The sequence below is a fragment of the Myotis davidii genome, unplaced genomic scaffold (assembly GCF_000327345.1).
Source record: "Myotis davidii unplaced genomic scaffold, ASM32734v1 scaffold2414, whole genome shotgun sequence".
Lineage (NCBI taxonomy): Eukaryota > Metazoa > Chordata > Mammalia > Chiroptera > Vespertilionidae > Myotis > Myotis davidii.
In genome coordinates this window covers 77,599-93,037 of record NW_006285083.1, presented here as the reverse complement: position 1 = coordinate 93,037, position 15,439 = coordinate 77,599, and the positions used below count along the sequence as shown (strand labels likewise).

General features: G+C 54.1%; 1 protein-coding gene across 1 annotated transcript in view; it reads left to right on the top strand.

The window, feature by feature from the left end:
• CDHR1 (cadherin related family member 1) overlaps nt 1-10,048 on the top strand; it is a gene marked incomplete at its 5' end in the record, with an annotated part of 23,420 nt that extends 13,372 nt beyond the window's left edge. The window contains 7 exons of the mRNA XM_015558664.1: nt 770-973; nt 1,431-1,583; nt 4,025-4,189; nt 4,636-4,703; nt 5,196-5,424; nt 6,655-6,912; nt 7,573-10,048. Of these exons, the coding sequence (XP_015414150.1) occupies nt 770-973; nt 1,431-1,583; nt 4,025-4,189; nt 4,636-4,703; nt 5,196-5,424; nt 6,655-6,912; nt 7,573-8,106 (1,611 nt within the window). The remainder of the gene's footprint in view (nt 1-769; nt 974-1,430; nt 1,584-4,024; nt 4,190-4,635; nt 4,704-5,195; nt 5,425-6,654; nt 6,913-7,572) is intronic.
• Nucleotides 10,049-15,439: the final 5,391 nt, after the last annotated feature.

Sequence of the window (15,439 nt, the reverse complement as noted above, 5' to 3'; positions counted from 1 at the left end):
AGAGAAACATCGATCAGCTGCCTCCTGCACACCCCCTACTGGGGATGTGCCCGCAACCAAGGTACATGCCCTTGACCAGAGTCGAACCTGGGACCCTTCAGTCCCCAGGCCAACACTCTAGTGAGCCAAACCAGTTAGGGCTGAAATTTTTATTAAAATGTTTCTTACATACTATTATATTGGCTGGGCCGCAAAAATATTTATTGTGGGCCGCATGCAGCCCGCGGGCCACGAGTTTGACATGCTTGGTGTAGATGATCACAAACCTAGAAGCTTTGAAAAACACATATTCCTTGATCACAGCTTCTTTGGGTCAGGAGTCCAGGCTCAGCTTAGTGGGTCCTCAACTCCAGGCCTCCTGGGCCGCCATCTAATCACCAGCCCGGACTTGCTCACACTGGAGGCTCAGAGAGGAGGGCCCCCTGGGGCTCACATGGCTCTGGGTCAGATTGCCTTCCTTGTGGGCCGATGGGCTCAGAGATTTGCTGCTTTCTAGCTGTTGGCAGAGGTCGCCCTTAGTTCCCGAGACACAGGCTTCTCCGTTGTAGCTGCCTGCTGCCCCGAAGCAGCTGGGAGAGTCTGCCAGCAGACTCTGTTATAACCTCTTGTGATCTAGTCACTGAGTGGTATCTCCTCACCCCCATCACACCCTACCAGCTGGTGAGTCGCTAGCTAAGGAGAGAGTGAGGGATGACTGCCGCAAGGTGGGGCCATGCAGCCACCTCGGGGTCAGCCTGTCCCAGCACCAGAACACCTGTCCCCATCCCAGGTGACTGAGGTCAGCGCTGCAGGGAGCCCCGCTGCCCAGGCCACGGTCCCCGTCACCATCAGGCTCGTGGACCTCAACAACCACCCACCTACATTCTACGGAGAGAGTGGACCCCAGACCAGGTTCGAGCTGTCCCTGTCCGAGCACCCGCCCCCGGGGGAGATCCTGCGAGGCCTCAAGGTCACTGTCAAAGATTTGGACCAGGTATGTGGCCCTGCCCTCCACCCTGTCTTCCTGAGAATCACATGGGGCCAGCGCCCCCAACAGGGTCTGCATCAGCCTTCGCTGCTTGTCGCAGGGCTTACGGCCCGTGGGAATGGAACGGGAGAGGGTAACCGAGAGAGCGGTGGGAGTGGCTAAGGAAGACTGATTGGCTCGACATTCACGATCAGTTAAAGAGGTCAAGTCAAGCAGAAGCACGCCTGTCTGCCTGGCCGGGCAGGGTCTGTGAGCGTGGCCTTGGCCTCCTGTGCCAGTGCGGGGTGCAGCCTCGGATCCTTGGGGTCCTCACAGCCATTAACCCTCCAGACAGGTCGCCTCCCCTTCAGGAAGAAGGAAATCTTGCCTCCAAGGCCGAGGGCGGGCGGCTCCTGGCCCAGGGCTGCTGCGTGAGTTCTGTTCTCATTCACCTTCCTTGTTTCCTCTCCAAACCTCCGCCCAGGGCGCCAATGCCAAGTTCGCCCTGCAGCTGGTGGGGCTGGAGGACGCCTTCCGCGTGGTCCCACAGACAGCCCTGAAGGAAGCCCAAGTCACAGTCCTCGCAGAGAACTCGGCCGCCATTGACTTTGAGAAGTTCAGAGTGTTAACCTTCCAGGTATGGGAGGCTCTGCGCCAACCCCACGGAGCAGGCAGCCCTGGGTGCATTTCTGAGGCCCCTGTGGCTCCTGCCCCTCCTCGTCCTACTCTCTCTCTCAGTCCCTCTGCCTGGGCTGCTGACTCGGGAGGGAGAAGAAGGTGACAAGAGAGCCTCCTCCTGTGGCCACACAGCTTCTCCGAGTCTCAGGCCTGCACAGAGGGCCAAGGGGAGACTGCAGTGGGATGTGCATGTTACTAGGTGGAGAGCCCTGCTGATGTGGCTCAGTGGATAGAGCGTCGGCCTGGGGACTGGAGGATCCCGGGTTTGATTCTGGTCGAGAGCACATGCCTGGGTTGCGGGCTCGATCCCCAGAAGGGGGCATGCAGGAGGCAGCCAATCAATGATTCTCTCACACCATTGATATTTTTATCTTTCTATCCCTCTCCCTTCCTCTCTGAAATCAATACAAATGCATTTAAAAAAATAGGTGGAGAAAGAAACACTGCTTGTCACAATACATCTTCTCATATACATTTGACATCTGTCATCGATTCTGATAAAACTTTAGCAAAACATAAAACATACTCCTTTGTATTTGCAATTATTTAAAACTATAATCATAAACAACACCTATTATACATAAACATGTAAATAATATATATTAATAAAAATAAAAAATACTTTGTTGATATTATTTAAATTATTATAATTACTTATAATTATACATAGACATTCAGGGCCGGCATCATTCTTTTTTAAAATATATTTTTATTGATTTCAGGAAGGAAGAAGGAGAGAGAGATAGAAACATTAATGATGAGTGAGATTCATTGATTGCCTGCCTCCTGCACATCCCACACTGAGGATTGAGTCCACAATCTGGGCATGTGCCCTGACTGGGAATTGAACCATGACCTCCTGGTTCATAGGCCAACGCTCAACCACTGAGCCATGCCGGCTAGGCGAGCCAGCATCATTCTTAAAAGTGGAATTCTAAAAGCATTCTATGAAGCCAGAAACAAAACATGGATGCCTGCTATAACCACTATTATTTAACACTATTCCTGGAATAACATTGTTCCTGGATAAAGAAGGGAAATAAGAGGTATAAACATTAGAAAGGAAAAGATAATTTTATCATTTTTTAGGTGATATGATCATTTGTTTAGAAAAACATAAGAGGAATTGAAAAATAGTCAGAGACACAGCAAAGTTGTTAACATGATTGGCTACAAAGTTAACACACAAAATTCAATAGTTTCCTACATACAAAAAAGGCAATGGAAACAATAGAATAAAGGTTTTCTTTCACAAGAACAACTAGCAGAAAAATTTTCTAGGAATTCCTATAACAAGAAATAGGGCACATCTAATGACAAAAATGTAAAAATTTAACAAACAGATGAAGAAAACCCTGTTAAAAATGCCAATTCTCCTTAATAAAGAATCCAATGCCACCTCAATTAAGTCTTATCTACAATTTCCTTCAGAGAGGTGGTGAGGGGACTTGACACCATCTGGAGAAATAAATATATATATAAACACTAGGGGCCCAATGCATGAATTCGTGCACTTTGAAAGGAACTGTGTGCCTCGAGGCTGCGGTGGGCACAGGGGCGGGTCTCGGCCCATTCTCCATGGCCCTGCCCAGCCCCAATTGCCCCTTGGGAGCAGGGGGAGGTGGAGAAGCCCTCAGGGGTGGTCAGGGCTGGCAGATGCCATTCACACCCGCTGATGCTGCTGAGTGATTGGGACCAGTGCTGGGCGCAGGCAGTGGGTGCGAGTGCAAGCTGGGCCGCCGCAGCAGCAGGTGCAAGCGTCGGGTGGGACCGTGGTGTGTGGGAGCAAAGAATTTTCAGTGACCACTAGAGCTGGCCCTGATGACAGTGACCAGCGACCCCGCCTTGATCTGGTACCCCCTGCTCACCTGTTCCACCATCCCGCCACGGCTGACGCCTTCCATGTTCCACATTCTGCTGCCTGCTGCGGATGCCCACCATGTTCGGCACATGCCCACCATGTTCCACACATGCCCCCTGGTGGTCAGCGCATGTCATAGTGACTGGTTGTTCGGTTGTTCCACAGTTTGGTCTATTTGCATATTAGGGTTTTATATATATAGATAGGTGGGAAAACTCAGAAAGAAAGAATGAGGCAGGAATTTGCTCTAACAAATATTATATTACTAGTATTATAACATAAAGCACAATAAATTTTAAAATTGGAACTAAAAAGGGATATGCAAATTAGAGGAACAAAAGAAACTGGCAGAAATACCAGTGGGAACTATAAGAAAGCTGGTGATGCCAGTTGGTGGGGGAGTGATGGAAGCTTTACATGTGCCCCCTGCAGGTGGCGGCAGGAATAGCAGCCGAGAGTCAGAACTGAGAAGAGGCAGGTGGGCCTGGGCCAGGCTAAGAGGATCAGCACTGACAATCCCTCCCTTTCTTCCTCCCCAGCTCCTGGCGACTGAGGTGGACACGGCCGAGAAGTTCAGTGCCACCGCGGATGTGGTGGTCCAGCTGCTGGACTCCAATGACAATGCCCCCCAGTTCACCTCTCCCCACTACGTCGCCAGGGTTCCCGAGGACGCCCCAGGGGGCTCCACCGTGGTGGCTGTCAGGGTGGGTTGGGGACTAGCCCAGGATGGGTTCTGGGTGGGACTCCCGGAAGGGGACCTTATGAAGTCCAACAGGCCCAGGCTGCAGCCTGAGTTGCCGTTCTCAAGAGCCTGCCCTTGGACAGGCCTCCGGCCCTCAGGGAGCCTCCAGGTTTCCTTCTTCACGATGGGCTATAGTCCCAGGACTACAAGGGGACATGAGTGTGAGCCCCAAGCTCAGGCACAGGGCCCACCTCCTCCCCTCTCACTGACGAAGAGGAGGAGGGTACACACCTCGCAAATCTATGCCCTTTGGGACCTCACACTGGAGACCTCCTGGGCTCTGGGCAGCCTCTGTCAGTTTCCACCAGAGCCGGGCAAACCTCACCCCCTACTTTGCCCTTGAAACAACTCATAGCTGCCAATGTGCCCACACAAGGGGCAGGTGCCATGGAGTGCTTTCTCTTCCAGGCTGTGGATCTGGACACAGGCCCCTGGGGGGCAGTCACGTATTCCATCTACGGGCCCGGGGCAGACCTGTACGTAGACCCAACCTGAGGCAAGGCCTTGGGCAGGGCCTGGGGGGCTGAGGGCAGACAGGTCTGTGCCACAGTCAGGAGTGGGGAAGGCCAAGACCTGGTTTCGGAGGTGAGCACACAGCAAGGTGTGGAGGGAAGCAACACCTGAGGCCAGGTGTGGGGCTGAAGAGGGTAGGCGCCCCCGATGGCCAGGAGCTGAGGCCCTGCCCTCAGGAGCCTCCAAGTAACTGGCCGGGAAGCTGACAGTGGCAGGAGGGGCATGTCTGCAACTTGGTCCTTCAGTTGGATGGTGGTGGCATAGTGGGTGGACCCACTGCCTCCCTCAGTGAGACTGCAGGGATAGGGAGCCTTAGAGGAGCTGCATGGCCACAGGCACACATGTTTGTGTGTGTGTCCATGTGCCCATGTGTGTGTCCACATGTGTTCACATGTGTGCACACATGTGCATAGGCATGTCCTGTGCACACCCTGCCTGTTCTCTGTGCCTGGCAGCTTTCAGGTCCACTCCTCCACGGGGGTCATCTGCACGCAGCCCTGGGCCAGCCTGGATGCCGAGGCCACAGCCAGGTACAGCTTCCATGTAAGAGCAGAGGACACAGGGGGCAGGCATGGCCTGGCCAAGGTGACCGTCTTGCTGCTGGATGTCAATGACCACCCCCCCCAGTTTGGACAGAGCATCCAGGAGAAGACGATGGTGCTGGGGACACCTGTGAGAATTAAGGTGGGCTTCAGGCAGCTCAGTGCCCCTAAAGCCCTGTTTAGCAGCTGCAAGAGACAGTGTGGCTAAGAATCTATTTTAAAACTAGAGGCCCAGTGCATGAAATTCATGCATGGAGGGGAGGTCCCTCAGCCCAGCCTGTACCCTCTACAATCCGGGACCCTTCGGGGGATATCCAACTGCCTCTGGCAATCAGGGACCACTGGCTCCTAACCACTCGCCTACCTGTCTTCCTGATCACCCCTAACCCCTCTGCTGCCTGCCTGATCACCGCTAACCACCTCTGCCTGCCTGATTGCCCCCAGCTGCTCCCCTGCTGGCCTGATTGCCCCTAACTACCTCTGCCCTGCCCTGCACCTGGGACCCACCCAGGATTCCCTCCTCCAGCTGGTCGCAGGCACCCAGGACCTGGGCTCCCTCCCTCTGGCTGGCCACAGGCACCCAGGACCCAGGCCAGCTTCTCCTGTGCTGGCTGCAGCCTCAGGTGCCCAGTTTTTGGCCCTCTCCTGGGCCGCAGCCGGGCTGGTCCCCATTCCTCTCTCATGGGCTCATTTGTGCCTGGCTGGTCCCCATTCCTCTCTCCCCAGTGTTGAGTGTCTGAGCTGTTACAGTGTGATGGTGTGAGGGTGTGATGATGTGAGGGTGTGATGACCATTTGCATATTAGCTCTTTATTATATCGGGTATCATATACTGAGTTCTCGCTCTGGGTGAGGGTTTTTAAAGTACCTGCTAGGTCCCTACCCTCACCTCAACCCAGAAATACCCCTGGGAAACAGATGTTATTGCGGCTCCACCAAACAAAGGGTGCAGTCTAAAAACAAACAAACAAAGGCTCCTCCAGGGGCTGTGCTAGTCCCACAGCAGGTTTTAAAGCCACGCTTTGCCCCCTGTACAGGCTTCCCCTGAGGAGAAGTGTGGCCTCTGACCCCAAGCCCGGCCTTCAGCTCCCGTCCTCACAGTCTGTCCTCAGACCTGCCACCTTGTATCCCAGCTTTTGTTTTTCAACAGCACCTGTTTCCAATAGCTCTGAGAGTGATATGGCAGGCACAGGTGGGGGCCCTGGCAGGGCACTGGCTCACACTGGGGCACACACTCAATTTCTCTCCCGGCTCCAGGCCACTCAGTGGGTCAGGACCTGTCCCATCAGCTCAGCAAGCCCCGTGTGACCCAGCAGCTCAGACGGGACACAGCATTGTCCTGGAAGCCCAGCCGTCCCTCTCCCTGTGCTCAGGCCACAGACCTGGATGCAGAGGCGCCCAACAACCTGGTGGACTACTCCATCACGCACGCGGAGCCGGCCAGCGTGTTTGACATCGATGCACGCACAGGAGAGATCCGGCTCAAGAGCTCCATCCGCTCCCTGGACGCCCTGCGCAGCATCACACACAACGGGGACTGCACGTGGGCCCTGGAGGTGCAAGCCAAGGACCGCGGCTCCCCATCCTTCAGCACCATGGCCGTCCTCAGGATTGACATCACAGACGCCGAGGTGGGTGTGAAGCTCGGGTGGGGAAGGCTTTGAGGGCCTCTCAGGCCTCGCTGCAACATGACCCAGGGAGAGACCATCTCCAGCTTCCTCCAAAAGACTCAATGCTGGGCCGGCTTCTTTGCCATCAAATACACCGGCTTTGGATCAGGTTGAAGTCCTAGTTTCCATACTCACTAATGGTGTGACTCTGAACTTTGCCAGGCCTCCACTTCCTTTTCTGTAAAATGGGAATAATGTCTCCTTGTCATGGGTGTTGAAAGCAGAAGTGAAATCATTATGTATAGTTCTCAGGTCAGTGTCAGAAAAAAAAGTCATTATTTTAGGCGCTCCTGTCACATTTAGGCAGGTGTGGCCCCCATAATCAAAGGTAAATTATATCCTACTCTTTGGGGAACAGAGTCCGGATAATGAGAATGTCTAGATCTGAGAGAGGGTGTTTGAATCATGCTTCCTCGGGGCGCATTTCCTGGTGAGTTGCATGCATTGTGTGTTGTTCTTTGGGTGCATTTTTCTGGGACGAAACCCACAGTGCTCATCAGACTCTCAAGGGAGACCTGGTGTCAGTGAACTCAAAACCATTGGCCTTCCAGGAGCTCGTGACCCCACTCTGTCCTCCAGGGACCAGCCGGGGCCACTGAGTGAGGTGGCTGTCTCTTTCAGACACTTCCCCGGAGCCCCATCGACACCTTCCTGACGCAGACCAGAGATGACCCTGCGAAGGCTGTTGGCATGCTGGCTGGTGCCATGGCCATTACTGTGGCCATCACCGCCCTTGTGTCCACTGCCACCTTCTGGCGCAATAAGAAGTCCAACAAGGTCCTGCCAGTGCGGCGTGTGCTTCGCAGGCGGCCCCGCCCTGCCCCCCACGCTGCCCACATCAAGTGGCTGAAGTGCAATAGGACCAAGGCTGCAGCCAAGTTCGTTCTCAAAGAGGATCCCCCCAGTGAGAACTGCAACGGCAGCCTGGGGAGCCCCCCACCCCTCAAAGCCCCAGTGCCCCCTCCTCTACCCAGAGTGGCACCCGGCCCGGGGGCAACACCCTGGACTGTGCCCACAGTCTCTGGCTCACTCACCTCTCTGCAACCTCAAGGGTCACCCAAACCCAGCGCCTTGGGAAGCCCCATCCAGTCAGCTCTGGTCTCTGAGCTCAGGCAACAGTTTGAGAAGCGTAGAACTGACAAGGTGCACTTTTAGAGTGCAGCCCAGAGCCCCTCTCCCCCACCTTCCCTCCCCCCTGCTCCTTAGGGTCACCCAGTTTTGTATGATGGTGTAACCCCCATATTCAGGGCTCTGGATAACACTGTGGGCAAGGGATTTCCCTGGTTCTGGATGTGATGGGGCAGTACTTCCCATTGCCCTGGTGCTTGGCAGCTGCTCTCCGTTCAGCAGAGGCCAGGAATCGACAAGGAGTCGGCTCCCTGTCTCCTACTCACCAGTCCCAGACCCCACAGTCCGTAGTTCTCCTAGGGCCTCCGGATCGTCAGCCGAGGAGCAGGGCCTGGCCACCTGTGACAAGGCCATCCAGAACCTGATCCTGAAGCTCCAGCTGAGAGCAGGGCAGACACAGGAGGTCCAGTGCTGGCTGAGGGAGAGCAAATGTGTGGGAAAGGGCAGAGATGCACTGGGAACACAGTCAGCTGACTGCGAGGCTGTGCTGGGGCTGCTGGGAAGGTGGGGGAAGGGAGGGGCGAAAGTGTTTGGGCAGAGACTGCGGGGCCCTCCTGTGCCCATGGGAACCAGGGACACGGGTGTAAAAAGGGCCTTGCAAGAGGGAGAGTGGGTGCCCCAGCCAGGGCTTCCCTGAACCCAGAAGTGTTCAAGCTGGAGCCCGAGGTGGGTGGAGGGTCCGAGTGGCCACAGGAAAAGCCTCATGTCCCTCATGAAGGAGCTGCCCCCAGAAGCCGTGAAGGGAGCGGGCAGGTGTCAGGGCTGAGATCTGGGGAGACCTGGCTTCCAGCCGGCTCTTCTCTTCCCCCGTGTAACTGTCTAGAAGCTCAGCCTCTTCCTCGTTTGTGAAATGAAGACAGTGAGTCCCATGGGCCTCACTCAGGTCCAGTGTGAGAATGAAATGAGCAGTGGGGACAGGCTTCGACAAGTGCAAGCGGCATCCATGGGTTCTCCACAGGCAGTTCTCGGGGTACAGCTCTTCCAGGAAGTGTCAGGGACCCTTAGCTGCTCTGTCAAGCACCCCAGGAAGAGCTGTGCTGAGCGAGGGTGTTGCCACCAACTCAGCAGCCAGAGCAAGATAGTGGCATTGCCAGATTCCTGCCGCCCCAACAAGTCCTGGGGCGGCGGCCCAGCCACCACATGGCGCCCGGCAACAGCACAGTCAGTCCAAGCCTCCATCTGCTGAGGTGAGAGGCTGCCGGCTCCGGGTCTCCATGGCCCTTTGGGAAGGGGACAGGTCTTTGCATGTTGCCCCTCATTAAGAACCTCAAGAATCTGCCCAGGATCTTATTCAAGCAGGTGATGTACATGTGTGGGGTCCTGAGTTCTGAGGAGTTTGGGGCACTCCTCAGACAGGCCCCTGGCCGGGCCTGCAGCCCCTGCCCCCGGAGTAGTGACCGGTGGGCTCTGGGGAGCCAGGACCCTGACGGACAGATGGTCCTCTGCAGAGTGTCAGGAGGCAATGGGCCCAGGTTGTCTCCCAGGGAGCACAGCAGCCTCCCAGCTCCCTGCAACCACCCGCTTTGTGAAGGTAAATACCAGGTACCGGCAGCCACGCCTCTGGCTCCTGCTGAGGCTCCTGCTAGTTACTCCAGAGACCACTTCCCAGTCCACAGCTGAGTGCCTCCGGCCTCCTGGCTCCTCTGGTGGATGGATCCATCCTTCACCCCAGGTCTGACTCTGTGGGTAGTTGCAAATTTTTGTCCAAATTGCCATGCGGACTCCTCAGACAGCAGCACGCCTGCAGGGAGGAATGGAATCTAATTATCCTCAGCCGAGCCCAGCAGGCAGGAACCAGGAGACCTGGCATGGGCGTGGGAACCCGAGGGCGCTCCTGGCCCTGGGACAGTGGTCATGAAGGCCTCTGGGCTGCGAACTCTGGGAGAGACAGCTCAGAAACTCTTTTAAAAATATATTTTTATTGATTTCAGAGAGGAAGGGACAGGGAGAGAGATAGAATCATCAATGATGAGAGAGAATCATCGATCAGCTGCCTCCTGCATGCCCCACACTGGGGATCAAGCCCACAACCCGGGCGTGTGCCCTGACTGGGAACCGAACTGTGACCTCCTTGTTCATAGGTTGACGTTCAACCACTGAGCCACGCCGGCGGGGCCAGTCCAGAAATGTGAACCAAGGCAGAGCCAGTCTTGAAAACTGGGCATGGTGGCAGCTCTTGCCCTGGGGAGAAGGGACGTGCTCAATTGCCAGCATGAGCCACCCTGACAAAGAGAGGATGGCACCAAGCACTGGGCACACAGTGTGTGGAGGAGACCCGCCTGTGAGAGGCAGGCCAGGCTGCTCCCACTGCCACGAGGAATTGTGAGGCCACGGACTGCTCGCTCAGGCACACTAAGAGAGGACTACAAACTGGCACAGTGCCAGGCCTCACGATGAGCTAGAGGACAGGGTGATAGGCGTGGCGGGCTCAGCCCTCCTGGGCCCTAAGAATGGAACTTTAGACCCATGGACCATCAGCAGATGTGACTGAGAACCAGGAGGTCACAGTTCGATTCCCGGTGTAGGGGCACACGCCCGGGTTGTGGGCTTGATCCCCAGTGTGGGGCATGCAGGAGGCAGCTGATCGATGATTCTCTCTCATCATTGATGATTCTATCTCTCTCCCTGTTCCTTCCTCTCTGAAATCAATAAAAAAATATTTTTTAAAGAGTTTCTGAGCTGTCTCTCCCAGAGTTCGCAGCCCAGAGGGTGTGCTTCTTCCTGTGGCTGAGCTCCGACTTCTTAATTCTATAAAAGTCAGGCGGCCCAGGCGTGACTTTGGGCCTCACTTTCCTCATAAGTACATGGAACGAAGACATGTTTCCAGGAGGATGACAGGAGCTGCCTACGGAAAGCCCGCCTCCAGCTCTGTGCCTGGGGCGCAGCTGGAGGCCGCTGCTGTTCTTGGTGTTACAGGAGGGACCGAGCGTGACGGTGGTCCCCACGCTGAGCACCAGGTCCTGGGGGTGAGGGTCCCTCACGCATCCTCACCTCCAGGATGTTTCCCTCCACTGCCAGACCCAGGAGAGCCAGCCCCCCTCACACAGAGGCAGCATCTCTTGGCAGACAATGAGGTTTCCCGGGGTCAAGGAGATCGGAGAGATGCCATGTGGAGACGGGCATGTGCCCGTGAGAGACCCTGAGGAGGGCACAAAAATAACGGGGCGGGAGATGGTGCTTTGAAGGGACCAGTTTCCAGAATGAGGTGGTGATGGCCTAAGGGACCCTATTGGTGGTCAACAAAGCAGTGGCTGATTTTGCAGCCAGAGGCTGGTGCTGCTGGGCGTCATGAGGCCATGAAATCCTGCAAATGCATCTCTGGCTGAATAAGATCCACTCCCAGCAATTCACCCAGTCAGTCCCTCAATGGCCCCTCTTCTGAGGCGGTCATCTGTGCCGGGCCTCTTCCAGGCAAGGCGATGGCTCTCGTAACCAGAGAAAGACAAGAGAAACAGAACTTCTTCCCGCGGGTGCGGTGCAGAGCCTGGACCAGCAGTGCGCATTCTGGAGGCGAGGAGCCTGCACGCCCTCTCTCCTGAGTCACAGGCATTGGCTTCAAACTGCATAGTCAGAACTCTGAATATTAATTAGAACCAATTAACCAGAACATGTGAAGGATATTAGCATAGATAGCGTGTCGTCACATATACACTTATACATGTACACACCTATGTGATCCTAATAAGCTCTGATGCTCCAAATGGCCGAGTGTGTATGCTGAGTCACATTCAACACACACACACACACACACAGCCTGACACATCAAAAATGGTGATGACATTTATCGTGGTGACGTTTACTGAGGACTTATTATGTGACAGGCATTATTCTGAGAGTTTCACGTGTAAAAACGCATATAACACCCAGACAACCCCATGAAGTAGGCAGGAACTATTATTACCCCCACTTTACAGATGAGGAAGTTAAGGCACAGAACAATGCTGTAACTTGTCGGATGTTCCAAAGCAAGTACAAACCAAAGCCAGCATTTAAGCTCAAGAAACGGTTCCAGCATCTGCTCTCGCTCCCACTGTTATGTTGCCCATCAATGTGAGGAACACACATCTTCATGCAAGGATTTTTGCAGGGACATCGAAGGTTCTTAAAGAACAAGATACCCAGGAATCCTCCACAGGCCTTCTCCTTCCCTAAGTTTCCACACTCACAGAAGCAGCTGAGCTGCCCAGCACGCAGACATGTTCCTGACCTCAGAGGCAATAGCACAGGTTCTGGTCTTGCTCTAACCATTTTCTTTAAAATTTATCCCAGGAAGTTTCACAGGAACAAATTCTACTATACTGCGTGCATGTATGGATATGTGATTTGTTCAGGTATAAGTATATATGTACATAAAATGTAAAAATATGTGCTCTTAGGTGTGAGGGTGGCATTGTTGTCTGTTATAAATAAAACTAGAGTCCTGATGCAGGAAATTTGTGCAAGAGTAGGCCTTCCTTCCCCCGGCTGCCCTCACCGACTTCCCTCTGGCACCTGCGACCCAGGCTTCCCTCACAGCCCTGGCTTCATCTGGAAGGTCGTCCAGAAGGACATCTGATCTAATTAGCATATTATGCTTTTATTATTATAGATAAAATAAAATTCAGGTGCTGCAGAGCTTCGTGTTTTCCTTTAAATACTCCAATGTTTGTTGTTTTTTAAAGTTGGGGGTGATGATTAGATGAAAGAAGACTGGAAAATGTTAAAAAATTATTGAAGCTCCCCTGGCCAGTGTTGCTCAGTGATTAGAATGTCAGCCCATGCCCTGAAGGGTCTTGGGTTTGATTCCTGGTAAAGGGCACATACCTGGGTTGCAGGTTCGATCCCCAGCCCTGGTTGGGATTTGTGTGAGAGGCAACTAATCAATAGTCTCTCTCTCTCTCTCTCACCGATGTTTCTCTCTCCCTCCTGCCTTCCACTCTCTCTAAAAATCAATGGAAAAAAATCCTTGAGTGAGATTAGTGCACGCACGCGCGCGCGCGCACACACACACACACACACATTATTGAAGCTGACTAAGGGGAGGATGAGATTCTCTCTACTTGGGATGTGTCAGAGACAGCAGAAGCCTGCTCAGCACTGCTGCTCTGAGTCCATGTGCTCTCAATTCTTCCCGACTGCGCCAGGGCAGGTCCTGCTCAAACCCTACTCACTACTCTAACTGTTGGGAACTTATTCGAAGTTCCTCCTTTGTCCTCTGCTCGCTAGTCACAGGTGGTGGGTCTGAGCCCCCCTGCCTGGGCTGGACCTCGTAGGACGCTGGGTCTCAGACAGAGAAGCCATGAGAGGCTGTGGGTGTATAAGGATGAGTCTTTATCGCAGAAGCCAGTGGCCACATCACCATCAGACAGAACAGTCCTCACAGCCATCCCATAGAGGCAGCCAAACACCGGCTAGTGAGCACATATCTTTCCTGCACAGTAGTAGAGTCTCTGTACCCACAGCTATCATCTGAGCAGCCGCACGCTGCCCCAGACTCACCGCCTTACATCGTAGCAGCACCTGAGCTCCGGCTCAGCAGCTTCTCCTGTCTCCCTGCCCAGCACATTGGCTGGGTAACCTGGCAGCTGTATCTGAGCTCCCTGTGAGCTCTTAGCCTCCCATCGGGCAGTGCCAGCTCTCAGCTCCGTCCCAGCTCTCCTCTCTGCTGCACACATAGGAGCTACATTCTCTGTGCCTACCACCTCTCTTCTCTGAGCTCTCTTGCCTCTGCTGTGCTCGGCTGCTCTCTCTAGCACAGTAATGGTGAACCTTCTGAGCTCAGCGTGTCAGCATTTTGAAAAACCCTAACTTAACTCTGGTGCCGTGTCACATATAGAAATTTTTGATATTTGCAACCATAGTAAAACAAAGACATATATTTTTGATATTTATATGCCATTTAACAAAGAAAAATCAACCAAAAAAATGAGTTCGCGTGTCACCTATGACATGCGTGTCATAGGTTCGCCATCACTGCTCTAGCAGCTTCTGGTCGGTAGCCTGTATATTACTCCAGAGACAAAGAAGGTTAGTTGCCAACAGTGACATCAATCATTTGAGTTACAGAAGGGCACAGCGTACCATGTGTCCTTGCACCCGCTCATGGTGTCTTGGCCTTGGGCACCCCGATGAGGCTCATGCTCAGAGTGGCCTTGAAGACCCTGGTGTACTGACAACAAGGCCTCCGTGCTCCCATTGGCCTTGACTATCCAGGGACCCTGGTGTGGTTCCCACAGAATGACTGAAAATTTCCATTAAAAAGGGTTTTTTCTTCTAATGCTTAGAAAAAAATAAGTGTGAACTTGAAGAAATGAGGGAACAGTTACTCTAAATATGAAAGCAGTCTTCAATTTTTAAAAATTTGTTTCAACCAGCATTGATTTTCCAAATAGTCCAGGTCCTGGGTGGGCCCAGCAGCTACAGCCAGACGCTGGGGCTCCCTAGAGGACTGGCAGCCAATGGGGACGTTGCCTGTCCTGCCCGGCTCATCGCTTCTTTTCATGGGCTATGTTAGTCAAAGAAGCTAATGGGGGCCCTGGAGGCTGAGAAGGGATGGGTAAGGAGGGCGGGAGGGGGAAACGTTGGTGGGGATGTCACAGGGGCCAGCTCCTGCTACAGCCTCGAGGCCACTTCCCTGTGCCAGTGGGAGATGCTGTGCAGTTAAACCCTGGCCTTCCCTGCTGGGCTCCCGGGAGGGACGGTGAGCTGTGTCTGGGAAAGGGAAGGGTTGTATCGCCATTTGTGTGACAGATGTTTGCCGCCTCAGCACTGAGATCTTAGCCAGGGACACAGGGCTGAAAAAAAATAAGCCTGTGGCTCACAATCTCCTGGGACTAGGTGAGCATCAGGGAGTGTGGCTCACACCTTGAAAAAAAGAGAGAGTCATGTGACATTATACAGCTCCCCTTCTCCTGGCTGTTCTCAGGTTCTGCCTCCACTGCCCCCTGCGCCTGCTGCACTGCCCACTGCGCCGCCTCCACTGTCCCCTGCCGCCTCCACTGCCCGCTGGGCTGCAATGCTGAGCAAGTCATTGTCATCCTCTGGCTTCGGTTTCCTCTCCTGTAAAAGGGTAGAATGTTACCTTCTTTAATAGGACAACACACGTGAAATGTCCCATGTGAATGTTGCACGCAGACATGTCGATGTTACAGGGTGATGTATGTGGAAAGAGTAACATGTATGAATTTCCAGACTCCACATGCAATGCAGTGATCAATGGGATAGGACAAGGCTCCGTGGGCATCGGCGCCATGAAAAGAAGAGCCGGTCTCCTCATTCATCGCACCAAGTCCAGGGCCAGGAGCACAGCGGCGCCCAGTGAAGGCCTGCGGAGTAATGGGCCCGGCCCCCTGAGCGGCTGGGAGCCCCGTTCCAAGCCGGC